Source organism: Myxocyprinus asiaticus, chromosome 11 (assembly GCF_019703515.2).
Source record: "Myxocyprinus asiaticus isolate MX2 ecotype Aquarium Trade chromosome 11, UBuf_Myxa_2, whole genome shotgun sequence".
NCBI classification, from domain to species: Eukaryota; Metazoa; Chordata; class Actinopteri; order Cypriniformes; family Catostomidae; genus Myxocyprinus; species Myxocyprinus asiaticus.
In genome coordinates this window covers 15,968,422-15,991,500 of record NC_059354.1, presented here as the reverse complement: position 1 = coordinate 15,991,500, position 23,079 = coordinate 15,968,422, and the positions used below count along the sequence as shown (strand labels likewise).

The window sequence follows — 23,079 nt, the reverse complement described above, 5'->3', positions numbered from 1 at the left end:
TACAGCACCGCATGAAAATATCTGTTTTTTTAAGAATGCCATGGTGTAGTTTACAGAGTCACCACGTGTCTTTATATTAATTATACTCAGGATTTGTGAATGTATATTTGGTGATTCGTGTGCTTAGAAATCAGATGCTGTCCAGAACAAGAAAATCAGGTTGCTTATTTGTAAATCACAGCTGTTTAAGTATGTTGTGGTCAGTGTGGTCCAAAAAAAAAAAAAAAAAAAAAAAAAGCAAACTGAAATCTATATATTCATATCGATTCATGAGCTGTTTGAAAATCTGTTTGTGATCTCTTCCAGTACAGGCAAGCATGAGGATTGCACATCTTTCTGTTGAAATGCATCAGTTCCGCTGGGCTGCCTCGTGACTCCAGCAGTGACCGAGAGGAGGAGCGCGGCGCAGGCAGTCGATGATCCGGGCCCCCGTCACCTCTCGTCCGCACCTCTGAAGCGCTCATGCACCCCTGCTGGATCAGGAGGACAAGAGGCAGCTGCACGGCGAGGCGCTGAAATGAGATGAGGCTCAGACATGGAACTGTTGCCACGGCGATTGTTTTCTTCACCTCGTTTCTCAGTCTGTCCTGGTACACGGCTTGGCAAAATGGCAAAGGTGAGTTAATATCTGGGTTTTAATGCATTTGCTTTGAAACTCCGGGTCTGGTTTGATGTAAGAATGGAAATCAGTGATATTCTGAGGTTGGAGTGCTGTGGCCCCTTATAAAATGTTACAATAGTTACTAGTTAATAAAGGGATAGTTCACCCAAAAATGAAAATTCTCTCATCATTTACTCTCCCTCATGCCATCTCAGATGTGTATGACATTCTTTCTGCTGCAGAACTCAAATGAAAATTTTTCGCAGCTCTGTAGGTCCAAACAATGCAAGTGAATGGTGACCAGAACTTCTAAGCTCCAAATAGCACATAAAGGAAACATAAAAGTAATCCATACGACTCCAGTAGTTAAATCTATATCTTCAGAAGTGTAATGATGAGTGAGAAACAGATCAATATTTAAGTCCTTTTTTACTATAAATCTATGACTATGACCAATAAATGATGGAGCACAGTTCTATTGTAGTAGCATTAAGTGTAGTGGCAAAGGATTCATCGCAATCTTCACTTGAACGACCTCGATATCCATTCTTAAAGTCCCTTTTACTTTAAGTTTACTTCTATTTTGGTTGCGTTAAATATTACTTCTATTAAAGCTGCAGTGTGTTATTTCTGCACCACTAGTGCCACCAAACGGAATTGCAAAAATAAATCTTAGCTGCGTCTGAAATCATGTGCTGTCAGAGTATGTACTACATTTGATGAAGCATGCAATTCTCAAAGAGTAAAAAAAAAGTACATTCTTTAGGGATGTAAGTGAGTAGTGTGATAGATTATGGACATACTTCATCTGGGAACTTGGGCATTGTCCCGTGACCCGAATATATGACGTAATAACAACAAACGTGAAAATAATCACGAGCACCATGTTTGAACATGACGTCTCCTCAGCTCTCGAGGCATAATGGGATAGAAAAGTGTCCAGTCAATCCACACTTCAGAATGTCACCGGAAATAGTTGGTCATCTGGGTATTTCTCGCTTAATGTTTTTTGTAATACTGAGGGATTCGGTATACTTCTCCATTGGCATACGGTTTTTGGCATACTATATAGTAGTGAAGTATGCATATTTGGATGGAGCTCTTGTTTTCAAATTGTTTTCAGCCCTCTGAACACTTCTTTGTTGATCAAACGTTGAGTGGTAGGGTCAGTGTTGTTGTGTCAGGCTGGATGGGTTGCTCATAGCAAAAAGAGGAATTTTTATAGCGCCACAGAGACACAAACTATAAATTATGAAATATATGCTCTATCATGACAAAAACAAAGTTTAAGGCTGCTCTGATGCTGCATTTTATTTACACAGAACCAAACTTTGAGCAGGCACAGAGCAGTCTTAACGTGGCTGCATATTACTCTGGGATAGGAGCAAGCATTTAAACATTGAAAAAATAGGCACTTCAGCTTTTAATAAATAGCAATTGAACTGCATAGTTTGGGCCCAGTTGTTAATTTTTAAAATTAATACTTTTGTAATGTACCAAGTTAAAATGTTACCTGTTAAATTTACAGCATTTGCTGAGAGAATTTCTTTCACATGTTAGCAAAATACACATCATAACTGAAATGTACCCAAATATGTCAGAATCGAATCAAAAAGTTTCAAATTGGAATTGAATTGAGAACTTGTGAATCAGAATCAAATCCAACTGGGAAATCTGTGTCAATGCTGAGCCCTGACTATAGTTTTGGTCTTAAAAGTGTTTATGTGGTTATTGTTTTGCATGATGCTTAATGGTTAAAGATATGGGCTGGTGACCAAAAGGTTGTAGGTTCAGACCCGTCAAGGGGTGATCAGTGAACTGACATGGAACAACACAGTTTGTGGGATCACATCCAGTTAACACATGTCCATACCTTTCAGCTGCACTGGTTGACATTAACTGTAAAGGAGCTGACATCATGTGGCCAGGCAGCGTCTAAAGGGAACTCTGGAGAAGTCTTAATGTTGGGAATTTGTGTTTAGGATAATTCCAATCCGCCCTAGTTGGAAATCGATGAGCTCTGGTGCACTATGACAGCTCATTGCACACGGTTCTATATGTTTGATGATTTATGCCAGTAATCCCTGATGCTGGTTTATGTTTTGTGTAAGTGTTCTCCAGGATGTAGTCAAATGTAAAGGTGGAAATATTTGCATCCCCCTTAATTTGCATACCTAGTACAAACAAATGGAAAAATGTATGGAAAAATGTTTCGAATGGCTTACTAAATGACAAGTCTTTCATGCTCAATGTATTACCAGATATTTCATTGCATTTTCATGCATGTTAGTTGTGGTTGAGTGACAGTTTAGTTTGTTAGAAAGTACATACATTTATTCTTCTAATTTTGGCACATCATATTTATAATTGCTTAACTAAGTCTCCAAGTCTCTTTTTTTTTCTTTAATAGTTTAAGCAGTACGTATTCCCTTTAGCCTATACAAATACGTCCATATTTATCTATACATAAAGTAGTCATCTGAAAAATCCCCTGCTCATCTTGCTTAACCTGTCTCTGGTAGAACATACTGTAGGTTAATTTAGTTGAAGATCCTGTTTATAGCTTGAAGGCACAATGACACTTGATGATGGTCAGCCCAGTTGATGGATCTCAGAAATTTCAGCTAAATGTAAAAAACGTGATGCACAACTTGAGCCGAAGAATGGTGTATTCACGTGGACAAAGCAGCTTAGTTTGGACAGTAAGGTCACAGTATTCATTGGAATGAAACCATCCCACATACACACCTCAGAAGTCATCGAGGGCGTTCAGGACAAAATGTAATTTATTAGCACAAATTTAGATTTTGATGTTACTCAAATTCTTCGAGTCATATTCTCCTCAGGGTCTCTTCAGTCTTGCTTCCCTCTCTTTTCTCTCATTTCTTTTCACTTTTCCATTCAAAATTCATCGCTAGGTTCTCACTGAGTTTTCCACTCTGTTGCCATGTGTTCTCTCTGCTAGGCCTGCTGTAAATGATATTGAGTGATGTTCACCACTTTTATATGAGCAGCAAACAGTGACAAGTAACTCCAGTTTGACGGAATTGTAATTGCTCTCTATGGTTTAAATTGATTAGAAGTGCAACAGATTTGCAGTCATTCTGCCTGGCTTAGCATTAGTGGTCGACGATATATTGTAGAGGCCGATAAATTTTCCCGTTTGACTGATTAGTTTCTTAAGCGGCAAGGGTGCCAAGAATTACCTGCTTGCATGTGAAGGAGCTGTCTGAGGCATGTAAACAACCAATTACAGTTCGTTTTGTTGTTACGTGCCATCATGTTACTACAGTAACAGAACGGCATGCAACACAGAGTAATCTGGAAGCGGTCAGGAGATTCACACTAGCGCTTCTATTTTTTTAAATAAAAGCACTTAACATGCGCTAGAAGTAATTTTCATTGTGTACTGTATGTACAGTTGGTTTGATTAGCTGTTTTGTGAGAAAATGATCGCTAATGCGCACATGCCATCTGTGGTAGCTAGACAACTGTGTGCACTGTTATTTCCTTCCTAATATATTAACAATTTATTTGTGCAAATAAATGACTAAAATTGGAAGGCTAATCAGAAATCAGAAGAAACTGCTATCTGCTATTTAAAACATTATTTTTACAAAGTTAAAGTTTTGAAATTGAGTAAATATTGTGCTAAATAAAAGTTTTATTTATTATTCTTTTTTAGTAATTTTATTTATGTTATTAACTCTATTAAACTGTTTGACATATTAGCATTATATCAGCCTATTGGCCAGCCACCATGCTCTCTGAATATTGGCATCGACCATTAAAAAAAAACATATCGGTCTAACAGTACTTAGCATACATTGTGCATACCAGCTACCTATCACAGAAAATGCCCCATGTTAGTGTATATATTCCATGAGCACTTGACTTACAACTAGAGGAGGGGAAAAAATATTGATATGTTAAAGTATCGTGATATTTTTCCTTGTGATATTGTATCAATATTTGCACGGCAAATATCAGTATTTACATTTTTCCACATTAATATTGTGGTGATGGAATGTTTTTTTTATCTTCGCTAAATCGATCTAGGAATTCAACAACAGTCCCTTAGAAGGTGCCGTTATCATGCTTCACTCATAATCACCCTCCCTTACTAAAATGTATCACAATTTTACAGTAGTAACATTAACTGAGGTATTTTAACAAAAATGTTAGTATCATATTTAATAGGCTAACCTTTTAGGTGGAATCAGTTATACTTTTGTGTATTAATAAGTAATGGTTTAAAGTGTTTTGGCTATTATTGTTTTCATAAATACTGTAATTTATGTTTAGAAAGACTAGTTACATTGACCCAACCATAGAAATAGGGAGCCATTATGGTCTTATATGCTTATGGCTTTGCATTGTACATAGATACTGGGATATTAACTGGCCTTGTTTTGTAAACTGGCACTTTTACATGCATTTGGTGATTTGGAAACAGTTCTCTAAGTCCAATGAAGACGAAAGAGAAACATTGAGAGAATTATTGCAAGATATTGTGGCTTTGTATCGCAATACAAAATAAAGAATCGCAATAATATAATTTTGTGACCTAAATATCTGTATTATATCGTATCGCCTGTTACCTTGTGATTCCCACCCCTACTTACAACATCTTAAATGATTCTTCTCATTATTGTCTCAACATCTCTCACTTTCAGCTCTATTCTAGACCATAGTTTTGAGCAATTTTGTATTGCGACACTCCTCTTGTTACTACCTCTTTAGGATGTTTTGCTATTTTATTGTAATGCCGCAGATTTGCCACTCATTATTTTCACATGTAAATGAGCTTTGCACCAAACTCTTCATTGTTACCACATGTTTGCCATAGAAATGTTTGCCAGTATAGTGGAAAATTGTCCCTTGTTGGCAAAGGTTTGCTGCAGGTTCACCACTGAGCTGCAAACATCTGGCAACAGTTTGTGGCAAATTCTTTTGTTTGGTGCAAATTGTCACTTTGTTGCAAGTAAACCATTTCTGAGCTGATAACTGAAAAGTTGTAGGTTCACTGGAAGTTGCTTTGGACAAAAATGACTAAATCAAACCAGTAATTAGATGGCACCTTGCTTGCAGAATTCCTCCATCCTGTTTCAGTACCAGAGGTTAAAATTAACTTTACCATTGGCTTATGCCTCCTTTTTTTCTTTTCTTCTCCTCTACTAAATCCATAGAGGCTTTTCATCGTCAGGGTGCGTGGAAAGCACAATGGGCCAAAAATAGCGGGCCAGGGAAGGCATGATTATCCTACGAGTTGCAGTGAAGAAGAGGGCAGTTTTCTAATGAAGCTCATGGAGAGGAGAGACAGTGTATGGCACTCATCATGTATACTTATTGCTTGTTTTTCTTTTTTGTGGTGCTGGATTACTTTGCTTCATGAGGAGCCCACGCGTGCCGTTAAGCGGAGAGCAGTAGAGCGAGGGGGTTGTGTTAAGCACACTGCTGAGAATAAAAAAACAAAACAGATTTACAATAGAAGGCAAATGAATTCAGAGAGTTTGATTAGTGAGGTCGACTAGTGAGTCCATGTAGATGGTTTTCTTTTTTTTTTTAGCTTTAATATTTTCAAGTGCTGGAGCTTTAAAGGAGATTAATTTAGAAATGCAACTTCAGAGAGATGGTTTTAACGTGACCGTGTGCAGTGCTTTAGCGTGCTAACAGAAATGGTAACTGCTCGACTGTCAGCACGCTAAAACCCTCTCAGAGAATTTGAGTCTCTAAATTTATCCTCTTTATAACACCGTATCAGCAACCATCAAAGCATTATTTTTGTAACAGATCCACTGCGTTCTGCAGTAAATTTCAAGACAGTTCTTTCCAACTCCAAAAATGTGTGTTTGCCAGTCTGTGTACATGCAGATGGACATTTTGGGCATTGACATTATTTCTTGTTTATTTATTTATTTTTTATTCTCTGCATCTTGTGCCACGAGCATTGTTTTTATGTTAAAAATTGTTCAACCCTGTCTTAACCCCAAAGTATACTTCTGTTTTGATGTGAATGCTTGTCGTATGCATGCTGTAGAATGCCAGCCTTTCCAAGCATACTCAATTCCATTTACTATGCGTGTATACACAGGCAGTTGGCCCATGCGTGCTTCAACTGCTATGAGATACTGTGCTATTTTTCTTCAGGAGTTTAGACCAATAAAGGTGTCTTTATTGAGTTATACAAATGCAGTTATCTCCTGACCTCATCACACACATGCTCTTGACGTGCACATCGACAGTTGCTGTTTTCACCTTTGTCTTCTGTTGTTTAGCGGCCATTAAGGCTGGGAATTGGCACAGAGCTCCTGATTCGATATGTATTGCGATTCTGTAATTATTGCGATTTGATGTTGTGATCTACTGTAAATACGTCATAAATTATTGAAAAACAGTTGTGTCTGAAATGACAATTGTTTTCACTCTGTAATGTATAATTTGCAGGTAGACGATAGGGATCATGTGCAAAACTACCAGTGGACCAGACAGTGCGTTGTCTGAGCTAGGCCTCTAGTTAGTGCAAAGAAACCCATGTATAAGGCTGCATTATGTCCATTTGTATTCAACAAATAAGTACTGTATATACATTATATCATTTTAACTTATCAAACAAATTTTGTTATTTTAGAATATAAAATATATTACCATAGGCTATTACAATTATCATAATTTTGCAACATACAAATGAAGGCTAAAGAGTAAACTTGTTCAAGAACTATTTCTGGGGCTGTACTGAATTTTGAGATGTATAACAATTCACCTGTAGTCCCAATGTCATTGCATGTTATTTGCATATGCATCCTGAGATAGTCTGAGATCCTATGAAGCGATCTCATAGACAACACTATTCTTACAAACTGCTCCCAGATGACTGACAGAGGAAAAAAATGTGAGGAAATCACCATTTGCATGTGTTCTGCGCAGAGACTAAAACCAAAATGTTTTTCATTTCGGTTCGTTCTAAGCAAAAACTGTAATTTTTCATTATGGTTCAGACGTTCCGCAGCCTCCTTTCCAATTGGTTACCAGTTAGAACAAAACAAGAACAGTTAATAATTTTCTTTTTAAAATGGCAGAACTCTGCGCTAAGGGGTAGGTGAAATACCAATTGAAGTGTTGCCAGATCTCACAATAGAAATAAGCAACTTTGTCTGGAAAAATAAGCAAAATTAAGCAATTAATTGTTTTTCCTGTTTGGTGGATTTAACAGCATAGAAATCATAACAGCACACTATAGGGCTGGATGATATGGGGAAAAAAAAAATCTTGATTTTTATCAAACTTATGGACGATTCACGATTTGATTGTTTTCAACTTTTAAATGTACTCCAACATAATTCAAATTGGATGTTCTTTATTAGAATGCAAAGTAACCTTGTTAGAGAAAGTTCTTTTCATTAAAGGAAACAAAGGTGTGCAAGAAAAATGTACAAATGCACCACAGAGGGAAGTTGTCAACAGAGTGTAAATGTAAAATAACTTAAAATCTAATAAACCCAGATGTTCAGAAATAATAGAATAAGAAACCTGCAAAATACTTCTTAGCCAGTGTAGGTATTCATTTGATCTAAACCAAGTCTATCTAAAAAGTAATCTAGAAATCAATATCTATAAATTATCAAGTTTATCTAGAAAGTACTCCTTGTATATCAAACAATTTGTGTGTACCGGTATATTCATAAACCCCTGCAGATAGAGACGCGCCCTGTAGCGGTTCAGGCTAAGCAGCGCAGTAACATGAAATCATTTATCATTACAAAGTTTAAACAGATCACTTGCCAAATGTTGGCTACAGATGTAGTACACTTGAAACACGTCACAGAACAAAGCAATAATTAGCAATCTATCTGAATCATCATGGCAAAGAAGCGGTGGATGTTTGATTCTCCCATATATAGCCTATCCACATGATTTGAAATGAAGCGCCCGTAACTGGCATGTAACTAACGCTTTTTTATGGGTAAAAAGAAAAGAAAGCAGACCGTTCATCAACATGCACACGCTGAGGCCAGTTATGGTCTTTAGCTGGTGTATACATGCATGATGGACGAAGCTGAGCTACAGTCGCACAGTGTACAATCGTATTGGGAATATTACTGCTGTCTTTTATATCAGTCTCCGTGTTGTTAACATGTCACGTTCATTTGGAGCGCACACATGTGCAGCTGATCAGATCGGGAGCGGCATTAAGACAAGTGCTGAGAATACTTTTTCTCTTCCTTATTCAGCCTTTGGTGGATTTACAACATATTCACAACAACTATAGCATTTGCAATATGTTTTGCAAAATCTCGAGTTCTCGATTTAAAAAAAAAAAAAAAAAAAAGTAGTGTCAAAACACAAATTTGAATGAATCAGAAAAATCTGAAAAACTGCCCAGCCCTTGCACACAGTTAATTAACAGTGAAGTATAATTTTAATTACAGATCTGCTTCTGAGTCAAAATCTGGCAGCATCAAATCTAACAATAATTCAGTGAAGACTTGGAAACAACTAAGAAATATACTTTTTACCTCTTTAACTTTTCATTGTATCTGAATTAGCCATGCATGTATATGTAGTGATTATACATATTTGTTAAAAAGGTCTTCATTCACAGAATGTAACATCCACATCGGGCAATTAGGCAAAGAAATGTGTGATGCACCAGTTTCCTTCAGGATCAGAGCACATGTTTAATTTTTTCAGGCAACATGAAGTGGTGTAGTACAAAAATTTATTTTGTTAAACCCATTGGCCTTTAGTTTCATTAAAAAAAAAAAAAAAATTTTTTTTGTTTTTTTTTTTGTTTTTTTTTTTTAAATCACTCACACAGATACGCGCAAACGGATTAGGGGCCGTTCACACTGACTGTGTTTTTGCATGCTTCTACTCTGTTTTTCCATTGTTTTTCTATGTAAACACGAACGCCCTTGACTGCTGTACCGCGTCTCGCTGTTTCTTCAGTGTCTCATGTAGGACCGGCACATTTTTAGACACTGTGTCAAGTTAAAAATAACTTCAGATTTCAAGAACACATGTCAAGACACCTGCGTTCTGTTTAAGTTGTTGCGCTGCGTCTAGACTGTTTTTAGCGCAGGTGTCACAAAGATTTAATGTTCTGAACAAGTTCAGGTTGCAGAGAGGTGACTGTTACAGTTTTTAACATGACTCCAGATTATTCTGCACCATGCAAAGTTTCAGCGCTTGATAAGCAATGTTGTTGTTTTTTTTTGTTTTTTAATGCTCTAGAGTGCGGAGTGGCCGCCGTGGCTTGTATGTTTACTGTTACAATACTGTAATGAATGTTGCCTACGATGCGTAGCTTACATAAAATACAGCCTTATGCAACATGGTGAACAATACACTGAAGCATTAGAATATGAGCTCCAGGTGAAAGTAAAGTAAATAAGACAGAAATATATTACTATTGTATACAACAAATCCTTAAAGTAATAATAATAATACTGTATCATATTATAATGACAATCTGGACAACAATAAATAATTGTTGGGATATAATATTAATATATACTGTAACAACTAAATTTCAAAATGTTACTGGGTGAAGTAGTAGGTTTTGCACACTCTGTTACACACACACACACACACACACACACACACACACACACACAAAGTGTTTTGTAAACATATATGTAGGTAAATATTGCTTTTTTATCACTGTATTGTGGAAAAACAGGAAAACATGCATTAATTATCTTTAAATAGATTTTTATTTCATTAAACATTTTGAATGTACTTGGCTACAACGGCTGATAGGAAGAATTAGAAATTATGATTTAAAATAAATTGTAATTTTTTTTTTTTTTAGCAGAATTTTTCGAAATGGGGTCCTGGGTTGGTTGGGTGCTTGGGGCCTCAGAAATCATAAACCCGCCCCTGCCTAGCGGCCATTACATCTTCTAGCGTTTTTTTCGTGACCGCAACAGCTCAACTGTGAGTGTTGCCACCTCCTGGACCCTTTGCAGTTAGTGCAGTTCCAGGCGCATACACATTCTGCACGTTCGGAGTACGAGTGGTTAGAAAATCTGCCTGCACGTTCAGTGCTCGAGTGCTCTGCTGATGATGAAAGTTGCATCACGTGTCTTGTACTGACCAAAGTATACTTTGGGCTTCAGAGTGCTAGATCACCCATAAATTAAAATTCTGTCATTTTCGCATTCTCATGTCATGATCTTCTCGTTCAGAGTGATGTTGGTTGAACAGTTCCGTGCTGTGGCTGCAAGATCATTCCAGACCTAAGAACAAGTCCTCATTGAGTGACCATTAGATGCTTATCAGTGTGGCATCCCCTGCCATTCGTCCTCCATAAAAGGTTGGAGAATGAAACCATTGTCGCTGAGTCCTTCTAGGCTAAGTTTTTAGCTCTCACCCTTAAGTTTTCAGTTTCACCACCTCATGCAGCTGTTTCTCTGGTGCCAAGGGCTGTAGTTTTCAAGAGCTGTCACATGAACTCCTGTGCTGTCATTCCTGACAGGTGTTATTTTTTGCCTCCCTCTGTCACCTTTTTTTTTGTCTCTGAGGTATGTAGTTAGAAGATGGAGTGTGTTACCTTGTTTATTTCTCTGTAGGATTCAGAATTGAGAACCAGTTCCACGAATGAATTTACAGTTCCAGGGCAAAAAAAAAAAGAAAAAAAAAAGCTGTTTACATGTGAGCAGTGTAGTCTCATTCACGAGTGAATTACTTTTATGAGCCATTTATTTTTGATGCATTGGTCAAAAAGAATGACAAATTAAGTTTTGAGTTCATTAATTACTAGTTTTGATGTTCATATGAGAACATGCAGCTTCTTTTAAAATACTAAAAGAATCATTAATGGAATCGTAAAGTGGAAACTGAATTAGAACCAGAATCATTTCATCCCTTACGATTCCCATCTTTATTTCTTTGGTATGCTTGCCATGTATTTGTTTTTTTTTTTTTTTGGCAGATGCTATTTGCACACTGGTGCAAATAATGGTATATGATATTTTCACCCCAGTGCAAATAGTGGAAGATATTATTTGCACCCCAAACCCGGTGCAATTAATGGTAGATACTAATTGCACACTGGTGCAAATATTGTCAGAAACTGTTTGCACCCATATTTAAATACTAACATACAGTATGGGCATCACTGCAGTGTGTTTATTGTGTTATTTAGAGTCCCACAGACACACTACATCAGGGTTTCTCAACCTTTTGCCCACTGCAACCCACTTTGTTTAATGCTGGGTTTAATGATTAAATTAATAGGTACTTTAGGGTATAAATTAGTAGGTATGTAGTTTTGTTTATACAGCCTATTATCTACAGCCCAATATCTGTAGCCCAAGTAATAACACAAACATTTTCAAACATTAAACACACTATGAAGAAATATATATATACACACAGTACTGTGCAAAAGTCTTAGGCACAAAAGATTTTTTACCAAAGCATCTGTCTTAAGATGGTTATTTATATCTTCAGCTTTAGTGAGTCAATATGAAATATAAACTCAGCAAAAAAAGAAACGTCCATTCACTTTCAGCTGCTTTTATTTTCAGCAAATTTAACATGTGTAAATAAGACATAAACTGAACAAGTTTCACAGACATGTGACAAACAGAAATGGAATAATGTGTCCCTGAACGAAGAGGGGGTCAAAAGTAACAGTCAGTATCAGGTGTGGCCACCAGCTGCATTACGTACTGCAGTGCATCTCCTCCTCATGGACTGCACCAGATTTGCCAGTTCTTGCTGCGAGATGTTACCCCACTCTTCCACCAAGACACTTGCAAGTTCCCGGACATTTCTGGGGGGAATGGCCCTAGCCCTCACCCTCCAATCCAACAGGTCCCAGATGTGCTCAATGGGATTGAGATCTGGGCTCTTCGCTGGCCATGGCAGAACACTGACATTCCTGTCTTGCAGGAAATCACACACAGAAGGAGCAGTATGGCTGGTGGCATTGTCATGCTGGAGGATCATGTCAGGATGAGCCTGCAGGAAGGGTACCACGTGAGGGAGGAGGATGTCTTCCCTGTAACGCACAGCGTTGAGATTGTCTGCAATGACAACAAGCTCAGTCCGATGATGCAGTGACACACCGCCCCAGACCATGACGGACCCTCCACCTCCAAATTGATCCCGCTCCAGAGTACAGCCCTCGGTGTAATGCTCATTCCTTCAACGATAAATGTGAGTCCGACCATCACCCCTGGTGAGACAAAACCACGACTCATCAGTGAAGAGCACTTTTTGCCAGTCCTGTCTGGTCCAGCAAAGGTGGGTTTGTGCCCATAGGCGATGCTGTTGCCGGTGAGGTAATTACCTACGGCACTCGGCCTGTGGCCTTGTGCCTGCAGCCGAATCACAACAGTGCTGATGTAGGGCCATATCGCACTCTTGCTCGTGTGATATTGCTTAAATACAACAGTTCAATGAACAAGTACATTTAAAAAAATTAGGAAAAGCTGAGTATTGTCACAAAAAACGCATTTGTACATGGAACTACTTTCTTATGCGACGGATCAGAATATGCCATTGCTAGTTCAAGCCAAATGATGCGTCCAAGCCTCTCAAAAACATCACTTTAGAACTAGTATCACTGCTTGGGCTGTTTCTAGCATGTTATTGGAGAAACAAGGATGTGAGTGAGTGAGTGAGTGAGAAAGAGCTTGACTGTGTGCGATTACCTGTGTCTGTTGCTACTCCCAAGGAGAGATGCTGTAGTTTGTTAGTCAGCTTTCTGAAGATAATGTTATTTTGGTCAAATTCATCCTATTTTCTCAGTGGAAAAATAGCCGTCCAAGCGGGAGTATTCCTCCCGTTTTCATGGTAGCCGGTGCACAAGAGTTATTCACTATAGAAACCACAATGTCCTCAGCCATTTTGAACAGTATATCCTCTCCGATGTGGAAACTCAGGTAAGAGGTAAGCGCCTTGTGTTTGTGTAATTAATCAGTCTGTTGTGTCTCTCAGCCTTGATGAGCCTTAATGCTGAAGTTGTGAGTTTAAAGCTGGTTAAAGGTATTTCCCAGCTTTAGTAGTGTAGTATTCATCCGAGAAATCACGGAGTGACGATTAATTAAAATACTGACTGACTGACTGACTGCGCTGCTGCTGACTAAATGTACATTACCTCAGCTGACTTATTTACACACAAAAATGGTCTTTTGTCATCACCTGCTGGCTAAAATCTGTGCTGTCACACAAATAAATGTAAAGGGACACATCTAGCTTTTTACACATCTGCACTGCTCTTACACTTTTTAGTTTAGAATGGCACGAACACAAGCGGAGTGATACAAACAGTGAAGAGTGCTGATGTTCTGAGATATTCCATGAATACATGGAATGTCTCATCCAGTCAGATTCGAGGACCGGAACTAACTGTTGTATATATTGTGGCTATTCACTTGATTTGTGCCGTTTTGAACTCCACATGAAAAGCGCTGCAGTAAACATCTTGTTTTGCTTTTAGCGTTGGCTCTGCGTCCGTAAATTAAACTTTTATCCAAATTGTCCGTTAAAACGGAAGCGCAACACAGCGCTGGGGAAACGCTGATGCTTCACTCCAGCGAGTCAAGTGCATGCAGCTTTTTACAGGTCCCATCTGGATTTGTTTTGTACACAAAATATGGTTAAGAGGTCCTTTCTCAATCGCTTGATCAATGATACGAAATCACTGTTGAGTGTGCTTGTGGTGTGTGCATTAGTGTAATCACCCCGGAGGCCCAGACACATCGCAAATGTTCCGCCCTATTACAACCAGTGTTCAGAACCATAAACTAAAAACGAAATATTTTTCATTTTGGTTCATTCTGAGCAAAAACAGTTTTTTTTTTTTTTTTTTTTTTTTTTTTTTTCTTTCGTTCTGGTTCAGAAGTTCTGCAGCCAATTCAGCCAGTTCTGCAAATGACAGTATTTATGCTAATGAGTGGGTGAAATAACAGTTGCACTGTTGCAGATTTCGCAAGAGAAACAAGCGACCTGGTCTGGAAAAAACAAGCCCAAAATAAGCCACTTAAGAATCATTTTAGAAATCATTTAGAAATCATAACAAGCATACAGTTAATTCACATTTAAGTATAATTTTAAGTACAGATCTGCTTCTCAGTCAAAACACTGGCAGCATCAAATCTGTAATAATGCATCATATCTAACAATAATTCAGTGAAGACTTGGAAACAACTGAGAAATTTACTTTTTACCTAATAATGTTTTCCTTTTTTCTGGATTAGCCGTGCATGTATACAGTATGATGTAATTATACATAGCTGTTAAAACGGTCTTCATTCACAGAATGCTTCATCTACAATGGGTATTTAGGCAAAGAAATGTATGATGTTGCAGTTTCCTTCAGGATCAAAGCACATAAAATTTTTTAGGGCAACATGAAGAATTTTACAGCGATTAAACCCTGTGGCCTTTGGTTTCATGAAATAATTATTGGAACAAAATTAACCGGTTATAACTGGTTACCAGCATTTAAAAAAAAATAATGTTTTCACTCCGGAACAATTGAAAATCACTTTGTTCCCGTTTTCGGTTGTGTTCTGCTAAAAATTGTGTTAGTTTTCATTTTTGTTCCTTGAACCATTTTAGTCCATGTGCAGAACTCATGCAGAGCTAAATGAATGTCAGAATCTAATGTCAAATCAATAAATACGTTAATCGCGATAAAGAAAAATTAACGTGCTAAATGTTTTAAATTAATTGCATGCGCTAACACATTTATTTCACAGCTCTTTTAAATACTAAATAATAGTAATAATAATAAAAATAACATTATGATTGCTTTTTAAATGCTAAACATGTTGCTGATGTTAATACAAACCCCATTACAAGGGGAATGTAAACTTATGAGCACAGTTGAGTTCAGGGGCTAGAAGAATAGAGGATTTCCCCATGAGATGCAGTGTTTTGTATGCCTTGCTCTCGATGAATGCTGTTTCATTCTCTCTTTCCTTGCACATACACTAACTGGCAATGAGGGAGAAAAGAAGATATTTATTAATTGTTTGTAGGTTCTGAGAACTGCGTTTGTATTCCCTCTATTCCAAACCCCTACCTTTGTTCTTGTTCATATCCCTCTCTCTCTCCCGAAACAATTAACCCACACGTCATATGACCAACACAGTGATTGTGTCACATGATAGCTCAGGATATTTCCCCTCTGTCCGCATTCCTTATTCCCACCTTCATTTTCTATTTATGTTCAGCGTCAGTCTCTTAAACAAGCCTGGAATGGATGGGAATGATTTGAAGATAGCAGCTAAACTTGAGGGCTGGTTTCTTCATACCATCTGAATGTGTCAACGAACACCACCACTCTGGCTTTGTGTTGGATGAAGCATCAAGTAACAAACTGAACGTTTGTTCAGTAGCAAATCAGTGAATGTGACTTAGTTGTAAAACAATAGACAAATATATCACCTAAGCAGATATATCGGCTTTGTGATACTCTTTTAGTGCAGTCAATGGCAGGTGCATGCACAGATAATGCGCACAGATGAGTGTTCTGTCCGCGTGTCTGGAAAATCTGGGCCGGATGCGGACAGTCCACGGCAAAATTGGCCAAAAACACTTCATCTCAGTAGATGGCAGTAATGGGCCGTAAACTGGATTGCCAACCACCAATAAACATCACATGATGAAGAAATACTTCTTTGAGTTGCTGTTGTGTTCAGTCAGTAGCTGAATATTGTGTTGTCAGTGCTGTCTTGTGTGGTACACAACGATATTGTATTAGCTGGATAGCTTGCTAGCAGTTTCCATGACAGCAGAGCTTTGTAGCTGCTAGCCTGAATATGCTTCCTAATAGGCTAGTTTCATGACTGTGGTTCAGTTAGCTAGTTGTGTGTATAACTTTGCCGATCTGCTTGAGTTTTTAGCGACAAGTACCTGATTCGAATGTTTAAATGTAGAACATAAAATAACTATTGAAAATTATTCAAAAGTTTATCACATCGATTATTAAATACACTGTATTTTAAACATACTTTTGTAAAATTCCAAATAAATTTACAGATCTTTATTGTAAAGGGTTTAAACAATGTTTTCCATGCTTGTTCAATGAACCATAAACAATTAATGAACAAGCACCTGTGGAACGATCGTTAAGACACTGACAGCTTACAGATGGTAGGCAGTTTAGAACATAGTTATACAAATTTAGGACACTAAAGAGACCTTTCTGCTTACTCTGAAAAACACTGAAAGAAAGATGCCCAGGGTCCCTGCTCATCTGCGTGAATGTGCCTTATGCATGCTGCACGGAGGCATGAGGACTGCAGATGTGGCCAGGGCAATAAATTGCAATCTCCGTACTGTGAGACCCCTAAGACAGCGCAACAGGGAGACAGGAAGGACAGCTGATTGTCCTCGCAGTGGCAGACCAAGTGTAACAACACCTGCACAGGATGGGTACATCTGAATATCACACCTGCGGGACAAGTACAGGATGGCAACAACAACTGCCCGAGTTACACCAGGAATGCACAATCCCTCCATCAGTGCTCAGACTGTCTGCAATAGGTTGAGAGAGGCTGGACTGAGAGCTTGTAGGCCTGTTGTAAGGCAGGTCCTTATCAGACATCACTAGCAACAATGTCGCCTATGGGCACAAACCCAGCTTTGCTGGACCAGACAGGACTGGCAAAAAGTGTTCTTCACTGACGTCATGGTTTTGTCTCACCAAGGGTGATGGTCGGACTCGTGTTTATCATCGAAGGAATGAGCATTACACCAAGGGCTGTACTCTGGAGTGGGATCGATTTGGAGGTGGAGGGTCCGTCATGGTCTGGGGCGCTGTGTCACTGCATCATCGGACTGAGCTTATTGTCATCGCAGGCAATCTCAACGCTGTGCATTACAGGGAAGACATCCTCCTCCCTCATGTGTTATCCTTCCTTGAGGCTCATCCTGACATGACCCTCCAGCATGACAATGCCACCAGCCATACTGCTCCTTCTGTGCGTGATTTCCTGCAAGACAGGAATGTCAGTGTTCTGCCATGGCCAGCAAAGAGCCCAGATCTCAATCCCATTGAGCACGTCTGGGACCTGTTGGATTGGAGGGTGAGGGCTAGGGCCATTCCCCACAGAAATGTCCGGGAACTTGCAAGTGCCTTGGTGGAAGGGTGGGGTAACATCTGCAGTACTTAATGCAGCTGGTGGCCACACCAGATACTGACTGTTACTTTTGTCAGGGACACATTATTCCATTTCTGTTTGTCACATGTCTGTGAAACTTGTTCAGTTTATGTTTTAGTTGTTGAATCTTTTTATGTTCATACAAATATTTACACATGTTAAATTTGCTGAAAATAAAAGCAGTTGAAATTGAGAGGACATTTCTTTTTTTTGCTGAGTTATATACACTGGCGGCCAAAAGTTTGCAATAATGTACAGATTTTGCTCTTATGGCAAGAAATTGGTACTTTTATTCACCAAAGTGGCATTCAACTGATCACAATATATAGTCAGGACATTAATAACGTGAAAAATTACTATTACAATTTGAAAAAATTTCTCATCAAAAAATCCTCCACATGCAGTTATGACAGCTTTGCAGATCCTTGGCATTCTAGTTGTCAGTTTGTCCAGATACTCAGGTGACATTTCACCCCACACTTCCTGTAGCACTTGCCATAGATGTGGCTGTCTTGTCGGACACTTCTCACGCACCTTACAGTCAAGCTGATCCCACAAAAGCTCAATGGGGTTAAGATCCATAACACTCTTTTCCAATTATCTGTTGTCCAAAGTCTGTGTTTCTTTGCCCACTCTAACCTTTTCTTTTTGTTTCTCTGTTTCAAAAGTGGCTTTTTCTTTGCAAATCTTCCCATAAGGTCTGCACCCCTGAGTCTTCTCTTTACTGTTGTACATGAAACTGGTGTTGAGCGGGTAGAATTCAATGAAGCTGTCAGCTGAGGACATGTGAGGTGTCTATTTCTCAAACTAGAGACTCTGATGTACTTATCCTCTTGTTAAGTTGTACATCTGGCCATCCACATCTCTTTCTGTCCTTGTTAGAGCCAGTTGTTCTTTTTTTTTTTTTTTTTGAAGACTGTAGTGTACACTTTTGTATGAAATCTTCAGTTTTTTGGCAATTTCAAACATTGTTGAGGAATGAAGGCTATACAATGATTGACTGATGAGTTTCTAGAGAAAGCTGTTTCTTTTTTGCCATTTTTGACCTAATATTGACCTTAAGACATGCCAATCAATTGCATACTGTGGCAACTCAAGAACAAACACAAAGACAATGTTAAGCTTCATTTAAGAACCAAATAGCTTTCAACTGTGTTTGATATAATGAATACAGGGACATATACTTTTTTATATAAAAAGTGATTTTCTAGTACCAAATTATCAATTTAGCATGATTACTCAAGGATAAGGTGTTGGAGTGATGGCTGCTGGAAATGGGACCTGTCTAGATTTGATCAGAAATTACTGTTTTGAAATAGTGATGGTGCTGTTTTTTACATCAGTAATGTCCTGAATATACTTTGTGATCAGTTGAATGCCACTTTGGTGAATTAAAGTACCAATTTCCTTCCGAAACAGCAAAATATTAACATTATTCTAAACTTTTGGCCGTGTGTGTGGCGTGTGTCGTTTTATTGCCCAGCCCTATGTTGACCTCTGGAACCCTTTTACTCAGGGGGTTGAAGTTGAATGAGGCACTGAGGAGAAAGAAGAGGGGATATACAACCCCAATTCTGAAAAAGTTGAGCAGTATAAAAAATAAAAAAAAAACAAATTAGTGATTTGTAAATTATAATCACCCTTTGCTATATTGAAAGCTCTACAGCTACGCATTATATGATGTTTTACCCTGTGAATTTTATTGTTTTAAAAAAAAATTTACAGTAATTTCCAATCAGATGATTGCAACACACTCCAAAAAAAAGTTGGGAGAGTCGAGTATTTACCACTTTGAAACATCACCATTTCTTCTAATAACACTTATTAAGCATTTGAGCACTGAAGACACAAGTTTGTTAAGTTTAGAAAGTGGAATTTTCCCCCATTCATCCATTATGAAGCTGCACAATTTTACTGGGTCTTCATTGCTGGATGGTGTGCTGAATAATGCGCCACGCATTCTTAATTGGAGACAGGTCAGGACTGCAGGCAGCCAGTCTAGCACCCGCACTCTCTGCTTACACAGCCATGCACTTGTAATCCGGGCAGTATGTGGTTTGAAGTTGTCCTGCTGTAAAATGCAGGAACGTACCTGGAAAAGACTGTGCAGTATATGTTGCTCCAAAATTTTTACATATCTGTCTGCATTCATGGTGTTCTCACAGATGAGCGAGTTACCCATGCCATGGGTACTGACACACCCCTGGCCCATACAGACACTGGCTTTTGGACCTGACGTTAATAACAGCTTGGATGGTCCTTTTCCTCTTTGGCCCGGAGAACACGACAGCTGTGTTTTTCAAAAACTTTTTGAAATGTGGACTTTTCAGGCCAAAAAACACATTAACTTGCATCTGTGGATACAGCGGCGAGTGGTGTTGACTAACAAAGGTTTACTAAAGTTATCCCAAGCCCATGTTCATGATATCCATTACAGATGAATTACATTTTTTAATACAGTGACGTCTGAGGGATCAGAGATCATGTGTATTCAGAAGTGGTTTTCGTCTTGCCCTTTATGCACCGAGATTTGACCAGATTCCTTGAATCTTTTAACTATATTGTGCACTGTAGAGGGGGAAATGCCCAAAATCCTTCCAATTTGTCTTTGGGGAACATTGTTCTCAAAGTGCTGGATTATTTGCTGAAGCATTTGTTGGCAAATTGACAAGTCTTGAACGATCCTTGCTCTTGAAGGACTAGGCTGTTTTGGAGGCTCATTATACAGTATACAGTATTATGACACAATTGCCTCACCTGTTTAACATCTCCTTGTTATTTCAACTCGCCTAATTGTTATTAGTCTTAAATTGCCCCTGTCTCAACTTTTTTGGAGTATGTTGCAATCATCAGATTTGAAATTACTGTACAAATAAAAAAACAAAAAAAAAACATTCACAAGGTAAAACATAATATTATGTGTAGTTGTGGTGCTTTCAATATAGCAATGGGTGAATATAATTTACAAATCACTTCTTTTTGTTTTTATTAGCATTTTTTATACTGTCCCAACTTGTTCAGAATTGGGGTTATAAAAAAAGGAGGGTGGAGCAGTTTTCTGAGGAGAGCCAATCTTGGCTATAATCAACAGCAACTTTTGCTTTGTTTCTTATTTATTGTGTATGTCACAAAGGAACATGTTGTGAACTGAGCTCTCTGTGTTCCTTTGGGTCTTGACCCCTCCACTTCTTCCTTCCTTGTAAGATCATGTGCTAAAAGCATGTGTCTTGTACTCTTCATCTGCTAACCCCCCCCCCCCCTCTTGATGACCTTGTGCTGTTATCTACCCTTGTCCCAGTGATCCTCAAGAGTGTTTGTCCTCAAGTTTCTGCAAGTTTGTTTTTAAAACTTAATGTTCCTCTTTGTCTAACATTCAGTGCTCATCGCAGCAAAATCTTAAATCAAATCTATATCAGCTAGAGACTTCCTGTTTGTAAGGATAGTCTTTTTAGTTTTGAGACTTCAGCATCTGTTTTCTTTTGGGGGTTAGTCTGGTGTCTGTTGAGCACTCTTAAGTCAACACAAAATCAGATTTGAACCTATTTACTTTCTGCACATGGTTAATCAGTTATCTGTATTTCAGTGATAAAATATATTTGTCATCATAATCCCATCACATCCCATAACTTGCTCTGCCTCTAAAACAACTTTCTTTTTCAGGTGATGTCACCAATCCCTCTTTTCTTTCAACCCCTCCCCTCCAATGCCCACTTTTCACAGCCCAATCAATTACCAATTGATATAATAAAGTCTGCTTTAAAAAAAAAAGTCTCATTGAATAAAATGGTATGTTCTGATTGAAAGTTTTGAACACTAAAGGGCAAAGTATACTACGTTGTTCTGGATGCCAGTATGCGCATGACTTAATTTCGTCATCAGTACAGCCTATGCGTACTTGTACTAAAGAGAAAGCATTTGTTGGGTGAACACGTCCGTACATGCTTGCGGTCAAAAGAGTATTCTTTGAAAGGCTAGAGTGCTCGACTGTGCGCGAGATGTAACAATACATGGCAAAAGGCAAAAGTATGTCCTAGCTTTAAGTTGTGAGCAATTATTTTTTAAGATTGGTTGATTTTCAACCATAACACAGAATAAAGCAAAATATACATGCACAAAGTCAACCATTATCCCCCTTAACCCCCATTTAATTCCCTATCCTCCTCCCAATCCCCCATCCCAACAAACATTTCCTTGATCCAAGCCGGTGTATACACATATAAACACAAAGAGAGAAATAAAAAGGGTTTCTCTACACATGGCCCTGACCGAGAGCCTTCCAGAAAGGTCATGTATTTGTCCCATTTCTTACCATATTCATCTAATCTGCCAAGCTGTTTGTATGACATCTTTTCGAATGCCTCCACCCTGACCAATTTGGTGAACCATTCTTGAAATGAGGGAGTGCCAATTGACTTCCATTCTCTAAGAATTATTTGTCTGCCAGTCATTACACTAGTTTGGACCCAGCTTTTTGTATATTTGTCACCTACTTTAATAACAGCCCCATCACCCAATATACATAGTCTGGGGCAGAATAATATTTAAGGATCTAAAACATCACAGATAATATTCTGGACTCTTAACCAGAATTCTTGAATCTGACATGGAGCATGGGCTATGTCTCCATCTTCGATTTAGATTGCTGTTCAGATACAAATTAGAAAGCCGGAGAAAAGTACGACAGCTGATAACCCAGTAATTAAAGGTTTAATAAACCGTATATATAGTTGAGAAAATAAGTTTGCATTCCCTTTTGCCTCAAAAGTTCACACCCCTTTCATAATTTATATAAATATAAGAGATAATTTTTTTTTAATTTAGTACTGCTCTTCAGAATCTACATTAGATATTTACATAAAGTATAGTATGCATATAATAGTGTGCTATCTTCTTGAGCATCAGTGAATGTTTAACCTTGTGTAATAGTTGTGTACAAGTCCCTCAATAGACCTTTTTCACACTCCGGGTTTTGGAACGTGGAAGTAAACGTTTGCAGGGTAAACTTTGACAGCGGTGAATGGGAGACCACAGCAAATCTTATTTTCACTTCTCATTTGCTCCAAGAACAAAAGAAAAAATCCACTATTACATTTGAATGATGTTCCAGAAGAGTTAAAAAAAAAAATAGAGAGCGGTGGATTAAGACAGTCAGATGGGAGAAGATGACAAATTTACTGTCACTCTAACAGCAACTATAATAGAAACCCCCTCGCAGCAGTTGTAATTATTACATTTTTTTTAAATTCCAAGGTAATATAACACAAAACATAATGTTTTAAATTTACACTCAATAAATATATATATATATATATATAAACATAATAAGTTTGCCAGATTTACACTGCTAAATAA

At 38.2% G+C, this 23,079-nt stretch overlaps 2 protein-coding genes across 4 annotated transcripts in view; both read left to right on the top strand.

Annotated features, from left to right (window-relative positions):
• Positions 1-23,079, top strand: part of LOC127448468 (MIT domain-containing protein 1-like) — a 202,494-nt gene that overhangs the window by 36,087 nt on the left and 143,328 nt on the right. The gene's annotated exons all lie outside the window — the stretch shown is intronic.
• LOC127448459 (alpha-1,3-mannosyl-glycoprotein 4-beta-N-acetylglucosaminyltransferase A-like) overlaps positions 1-23,079 on the top strand; it is a 77,827-nt gene that overhangs the window by 247 nt on the left and 54,501 nt on the right. For 2 of the 3 annotated variants that reach the window (XR_007898529.1, XM_051710993.1), the window contains exon 2: positions 307-616. Coding sequence is in view for 2 of the 3 variants with exons in the window: in XM_051710993.1 (XP_051566953.1) it covers positions 523-616 (94 nt within the window). In the remaining variant the exon portion in view is untranslated. The remainder of the gene's footprint in view (positions 1-306; positions 617-23,079) is intronic. The other variant, XM_051710994.1, reaches the window with a different exon arrangement.